Here is a 14,528-nt window from a genome sequence, read left to right on the forward strand (position 1 = left end):
AGGGAAGTATTCGGTGGGTCGTTTCTGCAACTTTGCTATTTCCTCGACTGTGGAGTGAAGGTTACGGACCGGGTTAAGGTAAGTGTGCTAATGAAGGTGAGTGTGCGATTGGGCGCGGGTTAGGTGAGTTAGAGTTAGGGCGCGGGTTAGGTAAGTGTGCGATTGTGTGGACGTGAGGGTTAAGGTGGGGTAGGTGAGTTAGGGTTAGGGAGCAGGTAAGGTGAGTGTGCGATAGTGATGGACATTAGGGTTAGGGTTGGGTTAAGGTAAGTGGATAGCTAGTGGTGTATGTATGGTTTAGTGTAGGGTGTGTGTATGTTTGTCGGAACAGCAAATTTTTTCCCTAGGAAAAAAATTGCTATTCTGACTGTTCGGTTTTCTGGTGTTTCACTCTACTGGGTTCGATATTATAACATTCAAAGTTGTAAGACTTCGATATTATAATATAGACCCCTGCCAGGGTAGCCCTCGTCAGGCCCAAATACCAGAGGCTTAGTATTTCTGTATCGGTTGTTGTCGCTTCACGACTGATGTCAGGTCATCAGTAGTATAAAGTAAGGCAGACGATGCCATTACATCAGTTTTTCTTGCCTTAACCTGTGAGGAGTCCCCAAGTAGGAGCCAGGTTCTGGTGGAAGAACCCCACCAGTAGAAAGTAAATACCAATATGTCCCTTGTAAGGAAAGAGAAGAAAGGGGAATGGAGAGAAGGAAACCAGGACTGCAACAGTGAATACACTTGAACATCTACATTTATGGCAAGTGTACACAACTGTCCTACGTTCTTCATGTTTTACTGTTGCAGTCATCACATTTGGGTTGATTCCCAAAGCTGAGGAAATGGGTGGAGGCAATCAAGGAAAGTAGGTGCTGGCTAGGATGCCCTGCAAGACTGCAGAGGCAAACCCTGCCCTGGATTTGGAGAAGAGAGGCAGGTGGTAATGTTTGGTAAAAGTGTGAACAGATGTCCGGGTGACAGCCTCCAGGATGTCCCTGGTTGGGGCTTCTCTGAGGAAAGCTGCAGAGGTGGAGGCTGCTCTGGTGAAGTGAGTCCTGACCCCCTTGGGGGAGGCTTTTCATGTTGTTTGTAGCAGAAATGGATGCAGTGTGCTATCCATTTGGAAATGGTTTGTTTGGAGATGGCTTTGCCTTCTGCTCCTGTAGCAAAGCTAACCAGTAATTGATCAGACTTTCTGAAGGATTTAGTCCTGTCAAGATAGAATCTGAGCTGTCTGTGCACATCTAGAGAGTGCAGGATCCTTTCTCCCTTGTTCTGGGGATTGGTTGAGAGCTACACTGGACACCACCTTGGGCATGAAGGATGGGTTAGTTCTGAGGGATACCCTGTCAGCATGGAAGATGATGATAAGTTCCATGAGCACTTGCAGCTCGGAGAGTCTTCTGGCTGAAGTGATGGTCAGATGGAAAGCTGTCCTCCAGGAGAGAAATGTTATCTCTGAAGAAGAAGCTGGCTTGAAGGGGGGGGGGGGGGCAGGGTGAGCTTTTCCAACACAAAGTTAAGGTCCCAAGCTGGGGTTGGTGCTCTTCTGGGTGGCCTCAAGTTGCTAGGCCCTCTTCGGAACTGTTTGATCAAAGGGTGTGTGAAAAGGGGCTGCTCAGTGGAAAAATGAGCAGAGATAGCATGGGAATTAATTTTTATAGAGGGGAATGAGAGACCGCTGTGTAGTAGGTCAGCTAAGTAATCCAGGATGAGAGGGAGGGAGGGAGGGCTATGCTGTATTGGCTCTCTTAGCTTGGATCCAGATGCAGAACCTTTTCCATTTGTCAGCATAAGACTTTCTAGTGCTAGGGAATCTGGCCTCACATATAACATCTAAAACCTGTTTACTGAGGTTGGCAGACTAATCTGGGGTTAGAGAATAAGCCAAGCTGCCAAACTGAGTGTCTGCAATTGGGGATGCATGAATTCCCCTTCCCTCTGGGTCAGGAGGTTTGGAATCTGAGGAAGATGCCATGGTGACAGTGGGGGACAGGCTGCGCAGCAAGGGGTACCAGTGCTGGCGAGGCCAGTCTGGAGCTATAAGAATTGTCCTTGGTTTTTCCTTCTTTATTTTGAGCAGTACCCTGGGGATGAGAGGTAGTGGAGGAAAGACATAGACTAATAGACTGACCCAGGGGAAGGACAGGGCATCCACTTTCCAAGCCATGCAGTGATACTCCCTGGTGCAGAATTTGCTGAGCTGATGGTTGGTGTGGGAGGCAAAGAGGTTGACTTTCGTGGTGCCCCATTTCTGAGTTATTAGGGTCAAGGTTCTTCTGTTGAGCTGCCACTCATGTGGGTCCAGAAGATTTCTGCTTAATTGGTCTGCCAGAGAGTTGAGAGATCTTGGTAGGAATTGTGCTAACAGGTGCAGTTACATGGCACAGGCTTTGTGCCAAAGGGTCATGGCCAGCCTGCATAGAGTGTAGGAGTGAGTCCCTTCCTGCTTGTTGATATACCACATCACAGTAGTGCTGTCTGTTTTGATCAGGGGAGCCCCTGGGGAGAGAAGGGGCTTGAAAGCTATCAAGGTGTTCTGGACAGCCATCATCTCTTTTTGGTTGATGTGCAGAGGGATTTGCTGCAGGCTCCATTGGCCCTGTATGCACCTGCCGTCCAGGTGTGCACTCCAAGCATAGTTTGATGTGTCTGTCGTGAGGGTATGGGTGATGGAGGTGGTGGTGAGAAAGGTAGTCCCTTGTTGTGGGAGCATACTGTTGCCCACCAAAGAAAATCTGTTCTGAGGCAAGGAATTATAGGTATAAGAGTCTCCAGGTTTTGAGAGTGTTGACACCAAAGGCTTTTTAGGTACCACTGAAGTTTCCTCATATGCAGTCTGGCATATGGAATGAGTAGTATGCAAGATGACATGAACCCCAGAGTTTACAGGATCTTCTTTGCAGATAGCTGGGGTCTGGTGGCTAGTTGAGAGAAGTAGGCTGTCAGGAAAATTTGTTTTTCTGGTGTAAGGAATGCCATCTGGGATGCTGTGTCCAGGCTTGCTCCCAGGAAGATAATCCTTTGGGTGGGCACCTGTTTGGATTTCTTTTCATTGATTGTGTACCCTAGGGAGGTTAGTAGGGTCTTTACAAAGGCCAGGTGCTTGAGCAGCTTTTCCTGGCTGTCTGCCTGAATAAGGCAGTCGTCTAAGTATGGGTAAATCTAGATATTCCTTTGTCTGCAAGAGCCAGACATTTTGTGAAAACTCTGGGAGCAGTAGATAAGTCAAAGGGAAGTGCAGAGAACTGAAAGTGTTGAGATCCTGCCCTGAAACTGAGATATTTCCTGCATGATTACCTGATAGGAATGTGGAGGTAGGCCTCTTTTAGATCTAGGGTAGTGACCCAAGCGTCCTAGGAGAGCATGGGTAGCAACTGCTGGAGAGTGAGCATTTTGAATTTTGGGATCATCAGGAAGGTGTTTAGAATGTATAGACTGAGGATGTGTGCCAGGTGCCCTCTTTTCTGGGCACCAGAAAAATTCTGGAGTAGAAACCTTGGCCTATCTGTTCTGCAGGAACGTGCTCTATTACCCTCAAAGAAAGCAGGGAAAGGACTTGCTTTTGAGCTTCTGCCCACTGATTTGGAGGTAGATCTGGGAATCCTTTTGGGGTTGGAAGGGTGTGGAAGGAAAATTTGTATCCCTGAGACACTATGTTGAGAACCCACTGGTCGTTGGTAATGGTGGCCCAGGTGCTTGTGTGAAAGGAGAGTTTTCCTCCTAGGGGTAAGTGAAGGTGGGCAGAGGGAGGAGGTGAGTCATTGTGAATTCTTACCATAAGGGGATGGCTTAGAACTCCCTGATTTTGAAGTGGAAGTAGTCCACTGCATAGATCTCTGCATTCCCTGTGGCTGCTGTCTGGTGGGGTCTGGTTCCCCGGGGCCTGGGCTGGAATGGCTTAGTGGGAGCAGGAAAGGACCAGGGCTTGGTGGAACAATGCCTGCTGAACCTGGGTGGCTGGACTTGTAAGAAATCCTGAACTGTCTGCATAGATTTTGCTTTTTCTTCCATCTTTTTTAAGACCTATTCTGCCTTAGTGCCAAATAAGTTTTCTTTGTGCAAGGGAGCATCTAACAATTTAGATTTTACATGGTCTGGCAGGGGCTGTTCCTTAAGCCATGCATGCCTTCTAATGACAGATCCAGTGACTGCTGCCCTACAAGTAGCTTCTAGGGTGTCAAAACCACAGTGTAAGGTGTGTTTAGTTACTTGACTTGCACAATGGATTAACTCTTGTAACTCTTTAGATTCTGCACATGCAGGAAAGGAAGTCATTTTTGTCTGAGGAGTTCCAGGGTATGTTGCTGAAATTTTAGCATATGGAACTGACAATTTAGTACCCTGACAGCAAGAGTAGCTGAGGTGTATACTTTTTTACCCCATCTGTCTAGTGCTCGGGAATCCCTAATTGAGGGGGTGGGATTCTTAGCAGAGGTTGCTTTAATCCCTTTAGGCCCTTGAGAAATTACCTCAGGGTCAGCAGTAGGAGTTTTAAAAAGAAATTTGTGTGAGTCAGGCACTCTATAGTACCTGTCTGGTTTTCTGGGTGCAGGAGGGAGGGTGCCAGGAGTCAAGCTGGATTCCAGGAAAACATCCTCCACAACAGCCAGGACTGGGGGGATGGCCAAGGGTCTGTGCTGTGGAAGATCTAAGAATTCCCCGAGTCTCTTTTTAGACTGAGGATAGTCTTGACTCTCCCATTGGAAATGCTCCCTTAAGGCATGAAGGGTTTCCCCAAAGGAAAAATCCTTGGGGGAGAGGCTGAAGGGATGGAATCCTCTGCGTCAGAATCTTCACAAGTAGAGAGGGGTTGCATGCCTTCATATTCAGATGCATCAGAGACATCTAACTCTTGTTCAGACAAAACTACAGGGGACAGATCTCTTTTTCTTTTGGAGGGGGTAGCTTGTCTTCCCCTGATCAGCATGATAAGGTCTTCCACCATTTTAAGCATTTGAGACTGAGGCAAGGAAGCAGGTGCCTGAAATTGGGTTGTCGGTTTCTTGGGCTTGGTTCGTACCCTGCGCCTAAGAAATTTGGTCGTTTTTGAAAAGACAGTAGTTGTGAAAGAAGACGTCGGATTGTGTCGAAAATCGGTAGTGTGCAGGACTTCCTTGGAAGCTGATGCCAGCTCAGCAGCTCCGGACCCATCCAAGGTAGAAGAACGCAGGATACTTAGTTGAAGAAGAATTTTACGGCATACCAGACTCCAAAAGGGTCTCGGTAGTGGCCTGTGTATCTGCAGAAGCGGGCATCAGGGGCTGCGAAAGCACCTCACTCTGGACCAGAGAACTGACGACTAGCTTAACGGAAGCATTGTTGGTAGGTTTGGACCTGTGCGGTTTGTCTCTGTCTTTATTTTTACGTTTTTTCGGAAGATCTGCTGTCGGTTGGCTAACTGAAGCCATATCAGAATTCGAGGACTGTAAGCGAAAATATCTAGCTACAATAGCGGCCCGACGATGGATAGTTCTGGCGTTGAAGAAAGCACAGAAGCAACAACAGGGGACGTCATCTTCTGGCCCTAAACAAGTGACCCAGTAAGAATGAAAGTCTTGGTGTGGTATTTGCTTTCCACAGGTGAGGCAATTATTAACTTTTTCTGACATCAGTTAGTGCAAGAGAAAAGGATCCCCAATGGGGTACTTAGCTTTAGAAGACTTCAACTTCAGTTTGGTAGACGAAACTCAGGTAGCGACCAACCGGCACTCGTGTGAACTGCTTCTGCTTTGGGTTCCATGGCAAGAAAGACTGATGTAAGGGCGTCGGCTGCCTTACTTTACACTACTGACGACCTGATGTCATTCTTGAAGCGACAGCAACCGACACAGAAATACTAAGCATCTGGTAATCGGGCTGGCCAAGGGCTACCCGGACAGGGATAACCCAAATGTGATGACTGCAACAGTGAAACATGAAGAACATCTGTTGTTTTTTTAGAGATGTGTTTTGGGGTAAAGAGTAGTGATTTGTTTTTTTTTTGTAGGGTTTAGTGGTAGTACTACTGAATTACTTAGCCTGTTTAAATCGATAAAGAAGATTATTGTTTCTCATCCAGTGACTGAGTCCATTATTCAGACAGGAGTTTCTTGGGTCTCAGTTAGGGCTCCTTACCTCTGCACTGCAGTTGAGTTAATTCCTGGAATATGAGTAATGCATTCCGTACCTTATAAACCAGATTTCAGTAATGGTACATAAAGCACCATCATCCAAGTACAGAAAAGCTTCGAAATCCTTCCATCCTCAACCCCTTTTTCCTATTTTGCACATGGGGAAATGGATGTCACTTCAACAGTGGCAATCAACTCGAGCCAACTACCCCTGCTGCAGTAGTCCATCTGTACCACTCGCTTGCACATACACTTGCACCTACTGCCAATTTAGAGTGTCCAATCCACTTACTGCATGTCTTTGGAATGTGGGAGGAAACAGGAGCACCCAGAGGAAACCCACATGACTGCAGGGAGGACATGCAGACTCCACACAGAAGGCACCCCAGATGAGAATTGAACCGAAGAACCTCTTGCTGTGAGGTGACAGTGCTAACAGCTGCATCACTGTAGTTGCCCCTAGCTTCAAAATAACCTATTTTATTGTTGAGAATTCTTGCACCTCTGATTTTTTTCATCCTGTGTAATTTCAAGTCCTCTTGTTTTTAAATTTGAATTGGTCTAAAAAAACAAACTATGGGGATGCAAAATTTCCTGTGCAGTGACTGTATTACCGAAAGAAGGATGAAGCCCATCTGGTACAAGGCATTCATCTAATTCCACAGCTCCCTCCAGTTTGAAAGGCACTAAGTCCTCTGTATGTGACATCATGTCCTTAACCTCTGACTAAACAATGATTGTCTTGATATGTAGGTGTCATACAAGATGACAGGAGGACTTTGGTGACAAGATATGTCTTTCCCATTTTTGTAACAATGTCTGACAATGCCACCAGTGCCTACCACATATCTATGGGTGAAGACCTCTTTAGATTGTTCATTCCAGTATGAACAGTGACCATGTTGTAATTGCTCAGTCATTTTAACCTGGTTGACATGTCCCTATTCTGACCCCACCTAGATGTGAGACGGTCACAAGCTAGTTGTAAAATTGACTGAAGTCACCAATGAGTAGGATGTCTTGGAAGTGGCCACGTCTCAGTCTCTGCCTTATCTGACTTGGCTCAGTTTTAACCACAAGTGTGGTATTACTATGAACATCCCTCATTACCATTACATGACAACAATATAAGTACAAATCGCTATGCTCAGTGAGAGGTCAGGGCATTATACTGTGGATTGGAATATGCTGTTGTTTTCTTGAGTTTAAGATTTCTGGTAGTACAGGTTTTGTAGCTGGAGTTTTCAGAGCCTCACAAATGTGCTTTTATGCACAAAGGGTATGGATTCTGGGAGTATAGCCTCAATGTTAATGTCTTGTTAATAGCTGCTTGATGTTGATTATGTATTGCACTTTATTTTTTGGTTGCCTTAAAATGGTGGAATGGTACACATTAGTAAAGTCGGTGTCCTTTTGTGGAAATACAATTTTGAAAAAAAAGATGAATTGCTAACTGCAGCAGTTTGCCAGTGCCACTTCTAGTTTGTGACATGTAGGACAGCAACTCTGAGCTCTGTGATGACAGCCACCCAATACGTACGATAAGTGTACACCTGCAAATATTTGCTTATACTCAGTCAAACTAATTAGTGCATTTTCTTTTATCATTGCACTGGCACGTATGAGCTTATTTCTGCTTCCTTCTCCCCTCTATTGCACGCACAATCTAGTTAGCACATTCAGTAAACCCAGCCATCCACAACTATTTTCTCCCATTTCTGCACATAAGGTTAGGGTGTCACTTCAACAGTGGCAGTCATCTACAGCCAAGGTTTACACCATTGGGTGGCTAGTCCTGCCATGGTAGATCTTCCACACCACACACTCACATGCACACTCATCCCTATGGCTAGTTTAGAGTGTTCAGTCTACATACTGCATGTCTTTGGAATGTGAGAGGAAACCAGAGCAGCTGGAGGAAACCCATGTGAACACAGGGACAGCATGCAGCCTCTGCATAAAAGGCACCCCAGCTGAGAATTGAACTGGGAAACCTGAGGCAAGAACACTAACCACTGTGTGGATTCAGTTAATAACCATAGATTTGCAGTTTGTTAGTTCCAGTTTGTCCTTTTGTGAGACATGGGCAGAGATTCCAAAGCAAACTGCACAATTCAGATGGCAAATTGTATGATGAGCAGCAGCAAGGAGGGGGTGGGGCGGGGGTGATTCAGATACAGTATTATCTATACATAAGTCACAAGGCCACAAAATACTATGGCCAACATGGACTGTATAATGAGAGGAAATAAGTGAAATTATAATACTGAGGCCACTGGTGAATGTAAATTAGGGTAAACAACATGTCAGAGGGATTTAAAAATGTATAAAAGCTGTGTGGTGAGCTGTGACACCCAGACTAGCTGTATGCAATAAAATCCTGGAAAACGGAGACATAAAAAGTCTATAATGTTAAGGGTAGGAACAGGACTAGTTGATATAAATATGTGGGAGGCCATTATCTTAATATTCAGAATGACAATCAATTACTCCCTTCACTTTAGAATTCTCAGCAAACCTTCCTCTGTCTTATTTGGGGCATATAAGCAATGTCGATGTATTTTTGAAGGGCCACATGGGACCATTTCTGTTATCCCAACAGTATGCCTCATTTTGAACATTTTAATTTTATGGCCATGGAGTGGTTTAGTTAATGTGATGGATTTCCTGTGGGTAAAATAGATTACATGAATGCACTTAAGAGCATTTACTCAGTATCAAGAATTGTGATGTTACTAATGCATTTACAAATCAAATTTCTCTTGGTATGTGAAGGTTTTAGAAAATGTATTTTTTGTTTGTTTGATTTGGAGGAGCTCATCAGGGATAGCAGAGGGGGTAACTGGTAAAATATTCTGTTATTCTGTTACACAAACAATTGTTGTGATAAATCACATTAAGTACTGATTTGCTTCCTGGTTTAAATGACAGTATTCTTTACCACCTGTTATAAAGATGAAAGTTGATAGGATATAAGATGTAGTGATTCTACCCTAGGCTGATTCAATGTAGCCAACCTCAGAAAGTTTTTCATCTTTCATCCTGATGAAGTCCTCAATCCTTGGAGGATGAAAAAGCTTAAAAAGCTGGATCTGCATTTACTTTCTTCTGTTTTTTTTTTAATAAACAATCAACTCAATGTTGGAAAACCAATCCATTTTCCACAATACATTTACAACATCATTAGCTGAGGCAGCTTGCGGGAGTGACACACAACAATGCAGTACATAGATTTCCTTCTTAACATTTGTGCTGTTTAGGTATATCCAAGGAAGGGCTAACAAGGTGTATAATAGGCGTCTTGTTCTGTCATGTTAGTTTGGTATTGCTTGTGGGTAAATGTTAAGAACTGGTATGTATGCCTACTACTGTACTGTTTTAAAAGTCTGCAGAAGCTGACAAGCAAATCTCATGTAGAACTATCCTTTATGTCTTCTCTTACAGGTGTATTGCACAGACTGCACCATTACAGGTATACCTGAAAATGGCATTGTCGGCAAATCATCATCTCAGCTGCTTTTTTGTGAAACTGCCAAAATAAACATTTTTAGATCATTCTCAGCTGCCATCTCCAATGGCAGTCAAACCATGCACACATTTAAGCTACTCACACCTTCCAACTTCGTGTCAGACTATTCCAATAAGGTTAGTCAAGAACTAGAGACAGTGTCCATAGTACAAGAGGTAAGGAGAGTCTCTGATGCGTGTAACAGTCCTCCTCCTCCTGCTGTTGGCCAGTAGGTTCAGTGCAATTCCTGACTATACCAAGCTGCTGCAAGTGCATGTTTCCACAAATCCATGATGCTTACCTGAAGTATCGCTTTGAACAGGTTTATGATCACGACTCTCTATTCATTCGAATACAGTTCTTGGTCTTCCCCTGGCAATATTTCTGGGACTTAAACTGACTCCCCTTTATCCTGGGTGGGTGAACAAACCTTGGTCACCTTCTACAGTTCCCAGCCAGCTAAGTGTACTTAGATCACACGTGGTTTACTCAGGGCTCCATCCCTCATGTCTCAGTGCTGCATGATTAAACTTCAGCACATACATTTGATATTCAAAAGTGTGAACAGCAATATGAGAAATTTAAAGAAAATAATGAACAGCAGAACTCATTACAAAAGAAATAAAACATTTTTAAAGGGGAACTTTGATCCTTTGCATCCCTTAAAGCAGCAGGGTGGCTGCAGGTACAACACCCCTTAGATTTATAAATACTAGGTATCAGAATGCTGCACCTTGGAATAAGGGGAGTCTGTAAGATACTACAACTTTAAACTCTGTATATATGAAGTAGATGATAGGCTTTACACATCTGAGTGCTGAACAAATGTGTTGCAAACGTTTGCCTTTCTCAGATGCCACGCAGGTGGATCAGAATTATGCATTTTCCTCAACAATTAAACATTTTATGGCAAACACATGGTTAAGTCAAAGCACAATGTTTATTACACTGTATCTACAGATGTTTAAACAAATGAACAATTACATGACCAGTAAGCAAACAGTACCATTTGATGGTTGTGTTTCTTGATGGATTAGGGTCTAGTAACTCGCTGCATATGTTAACTGGAATTTGGACAGGCCTACCAATGGGACAGAAAGCAGCTGTTGCTCAGTCACTTCAGCCCCACATCTTTGTCTTCTGTGCCTTTCAGTGGAACCCTTCTGCAGAAGGTATCCTTCCCCACTAGCACATACACTGGTTCATACATATATACCTGCTATGATCTATTTAATAAAAACTGAACAGATTTGTGATACACCCATTTGCTGCCTGTGTGATACTTGAATGTCTCCCTGGGCCAGTATGAATGCATCCTTGAGCCTATGCTATTAACATAACAAAATGTGGTGCATCTCTACGCGAGCTGTTCTCACAGGTAAGACATATTGTCCACTGCTGGTATTATTACATTTCTCTGTTTTGATTTATTGATTTTGCTTATATAAAGTGGTACTTTGTTTCGACTGCTACATTTAGGGCACCGTTGTCTTTCCTGAGGTGCAGCACTCTTGGAAGTTGTTTAATAGTCTGGGGTGAATGGAGAGTCTGTCATGAACTGAAAGTGTGGAGGCCTTTATTCTCCACACAGATTTCTTTCTTTGTTTGACAATTTTCATCAAATGTACTGTTTCATTTAATTGCAACTGATGAAACAGCATCTGACTAGAAGTGATTTGATAAATAGTATTAAAACTATTCACACAATTAGACTCATTCCACATGGCTACACTGCCGAATAAAGCTATACTTTTTGGTGCACCTCAGTAGCTATGGACTAACCTATGCCTTGGAAAGACAAAAGATATGCTCACTTAAATAATTCGTCAAATAATTAATGGAAATAATGAGTGATATACAGTTAGGACACAAAGTGGCTGAAAGCGTTTTCTGCAAATTTTTTCTTACCTTTTGTAAACACACATTGCCAGTAGTGATCACTGTAAGGTGGTCTGCTCTTACCTTCAGCTTGGACTGAACTCAGAAATTATTTTAAATGTGGAAGGCAGAGGAGGTGCATCCCCACTGCAAGGGAGAATGGGGAGATCCCCTTTGCCCATGCAAAAGTACTGTGGAAGAAAAAAATAGCACTTGCAAATAGAAACTGAATAGTCCAAGTGTACTTGGTACAAACATGCATTAGATTATAAAGTTACTAACTATGTCAGCCTATACTACTCAAATTACTGATATGTTTACATGTATTATATATACCTGTATGTGTAGAACATCTAAGGACAGGACTAGTTCCTTGTAAGCTGCTTTCTTGAGGACAGTAATTTGGATGTTACTCTTTTTGGATGGGGTTATTTACTTATTTGTTTATTTTTTTAATTGTATTATTATTTTTTTACTTGAAAATGCTAGAAATGATTAAGTCTTGACTTTTTATTTTTGAGACATCAGAGAACTGGTTAGGGAGATAGGCCAAGTAGATCACATTTTTATTGAAAATGTTGTAGTGGAGAAGTATATCTGCATGTGACGGTCGGGGTAACAAACCAGTGCTCTGGGAAAGTTAAATGTATTGCCAAAGAAAAAGATAGTAGATATGAGTTGCAGCCATACCTCTCAACATCTTACAGCAAGAAATCTGGACAAAGGCATAAATAAACGTGGGACAAAGGCCCAAAATAGGGACAGTTTTTAAATATTGCTTTTACAAACTTAGAAAGTTGATAGGTTAACAGGTTTTGCATTAGCATGAATTTTTTGAAGGGTTTGAAGTCTCAAACTCTAATCTCTGTCATTATTTTCTAACTACACTCTAATGATTTGACACTAATTTGCCAGAAAACTAAAATTTTATGAAAAACAGACCAACAATATGAGGCAAAAATGTGGACATTTTGCAAAAATCTGTACAGTTGAGATGTATGGTTGCAGCTTCTCAAAGATGACCTAAGAAATAGAAAATGACAAGTTTCAAACTTAGATGCTTCATGATACTGAGACACATGAGTCTGTTGGAGAACATTATCAGACAAAAAGCAATATGGTACTCAAAGGCAGAACAATTTTATTACGTGCCCCATCCTCCCTAAACCTATCGACTTAAACTGAAGACTGGCATTTGACTGCCTTACTATTGTGACAATGGTCAACATGCAAATAAACACCACCAAAAACATTTGTAAAAAACAATTCAAAATAACAAAAAGGGCACAAATGACAATACCTGTGGAGTTAGTTTTCCAACCCTCTGTGTAATGGGTTCGTTCATGACAACCTCTATTTTACAGGCATCCTTTTCCTTTGGGATATCAAATTGCAGATCATCCTCTGTCAAGTAAACAGATTTTCCTTTCATAACTGTAATACCTCGATTCATTTTAATGAAAGAAGAAACACATCCAGATGAAAAAATAAACAGCACTAACAGTCCTAAGCTGTAGTAAAGCTTCATCTTACAGCTGTAAAACAGATTTACTTTCATTAAAAAAGACGCTTCATCCACTTTCTTCTGGTGCTCTGTGTGTGTGAGTGGCAGCGTTTTTATGCTTGAATGGTTATTCTCAAAAAGCAGTGCTTGTTTTCCTTCTGTCTCTCAAAGGTTTGACAAGGATATCTTTAAGAGCTTTGTTGATGCCTTAATAAAAGCTGCTGAATGGATGCTGACAACTCTAAAGATTAATGTGTTGTTGGAGGATTCAAGCTGCCTTGACCCTGAAAACAATTAAGAAACAAAAGGTAAGAAACAGCTTTTAGGTTAATATGAATGCATGTTTCATTCTCCCCTACTAGACTGCAATATAATAAAGAAAACAACTATGTCATTTCTGTTTGCTTATCAAAATCGCTGACTGCCATGAGTCGTTTCCATTCTCATTTGGGGCCAGTTTAACTTTTACAATGTTCAACTACCTACACACAGCTAGGTTTTATACAAAATTGTTGTACTTAAATATGTAGGATCGGTCAACAGACAAATAAATAATATAGATTTTTTTTGTCCTAATGATAGACGGCAACCCAAGTTTACCACTTAAAAAACACAATAAAGACATTTTTGTTTATAAGTGAAGCTTCAGACTCCAGTATTGTTTTCACAAATGCCATCTAGATATAGTCAAAGAGCCTAGTTACAGTTTACCGGACATGTCTTGTAATTTTACATCATCTTACCCAAATTAAGGTTTTAGTTACAACTGTCAGAAATGGGATTGTTTTTTTATGACTGAGAGGTGATGCATTTTCATAATGAATTTTAGGTATGGAAGTACCTTGATATCTTCAGTTAGAGTTCATGCCTTAATTCTGCCACTCTCCTCACTGCTATATTTGCTGACATAACTGAAGAAAGACATGAGGGATGTTGAATTGTTCCTGAGCACTGAGTGATATGTGCTGTAACTGCAGTATATCCCATGCTATATTGCTACCTTCCCAGCAACCCACAGCTTAACTAGAATACTACAAACCCCTCCCCATTGTTTTCAAAATGATGGGACATCTCAAGGCAGGTTGTAAGAAGGTCTGTTCTCTGCCCTGCTAATGACCACTACTCATAAACCCACAGAGTGAGTACTATGTGGACATTTTGCATTGTTATGCACATGGGCACAGTTGAGGGGACTCATTTAAATTAGAAACTCTTGAAAATCTTCAGTATAACTTCTGATACTTAAAACATTTGTTATTACAGTGTAAAGCATAGAGCTGCTAACAGTGGCCCTTGGATTTTTCAGAAAATATGAAAATTGTGTTTTATTTGGTCACATGAACAGATACAGAGTTCTTGTGATACCCTGATGATGGTCTTTGCAGGGAAAAGAATAATGTTGGTTAAATACTCCTTAAGAAGTGACTCCTGTGAGCAGAGGTTTTGTTCCTGAATGTGTTTTACATGACCTAGGTTACACTATCAGATTTGGCCATTTGAGGAAGCACTCAGGGAAGGATGGAAGTGA

At 42.2% G+C, this 14,528-nt stretch overlaps 1 protein-coding gene across 1 annotated transcript in view; it reads right to left on the reverse strand.

Moving 5' to 3' along the window:
- Positions 1-13,033, reverse strand: part of FREM1 (FRAS1 related extracellular matrix 1) — a 1,066,140-nt gene extending 1,053,107 nt beyond the window's left edge. The window contains exon 1 of the mRNA XM_044060374.1: positions 12,797-13,033. Coding sequence (XP_043916309.1) covers positions 12,797-13,024 — 228 coding nt within the window. The 5' untranslated portion in view covers positions 13,025-13,033. The remainder of the gene's footprint in view (positions 1-12,796) is intronic.
- Between the last annotated feature and the right edge of the window lie 1,495 nt (positions 13,034-14,528).

The sequence above is a fragment of the Protopterus annectens genome, chromosome 2.part0 (genome assembly GCF_019279795.1).
Source record: "Protopterus annectens isolate FY-2018-M chromosome 2.part0, PAN1.0, whole genome shotgun sequence".
Classification (NCBI taxonomy): domain Eukaryota; kingdom Metazoa; phylum Chordata; order Ceratodontiformes; family Protopteridae; genus Protopterus; species Protopterus annectens.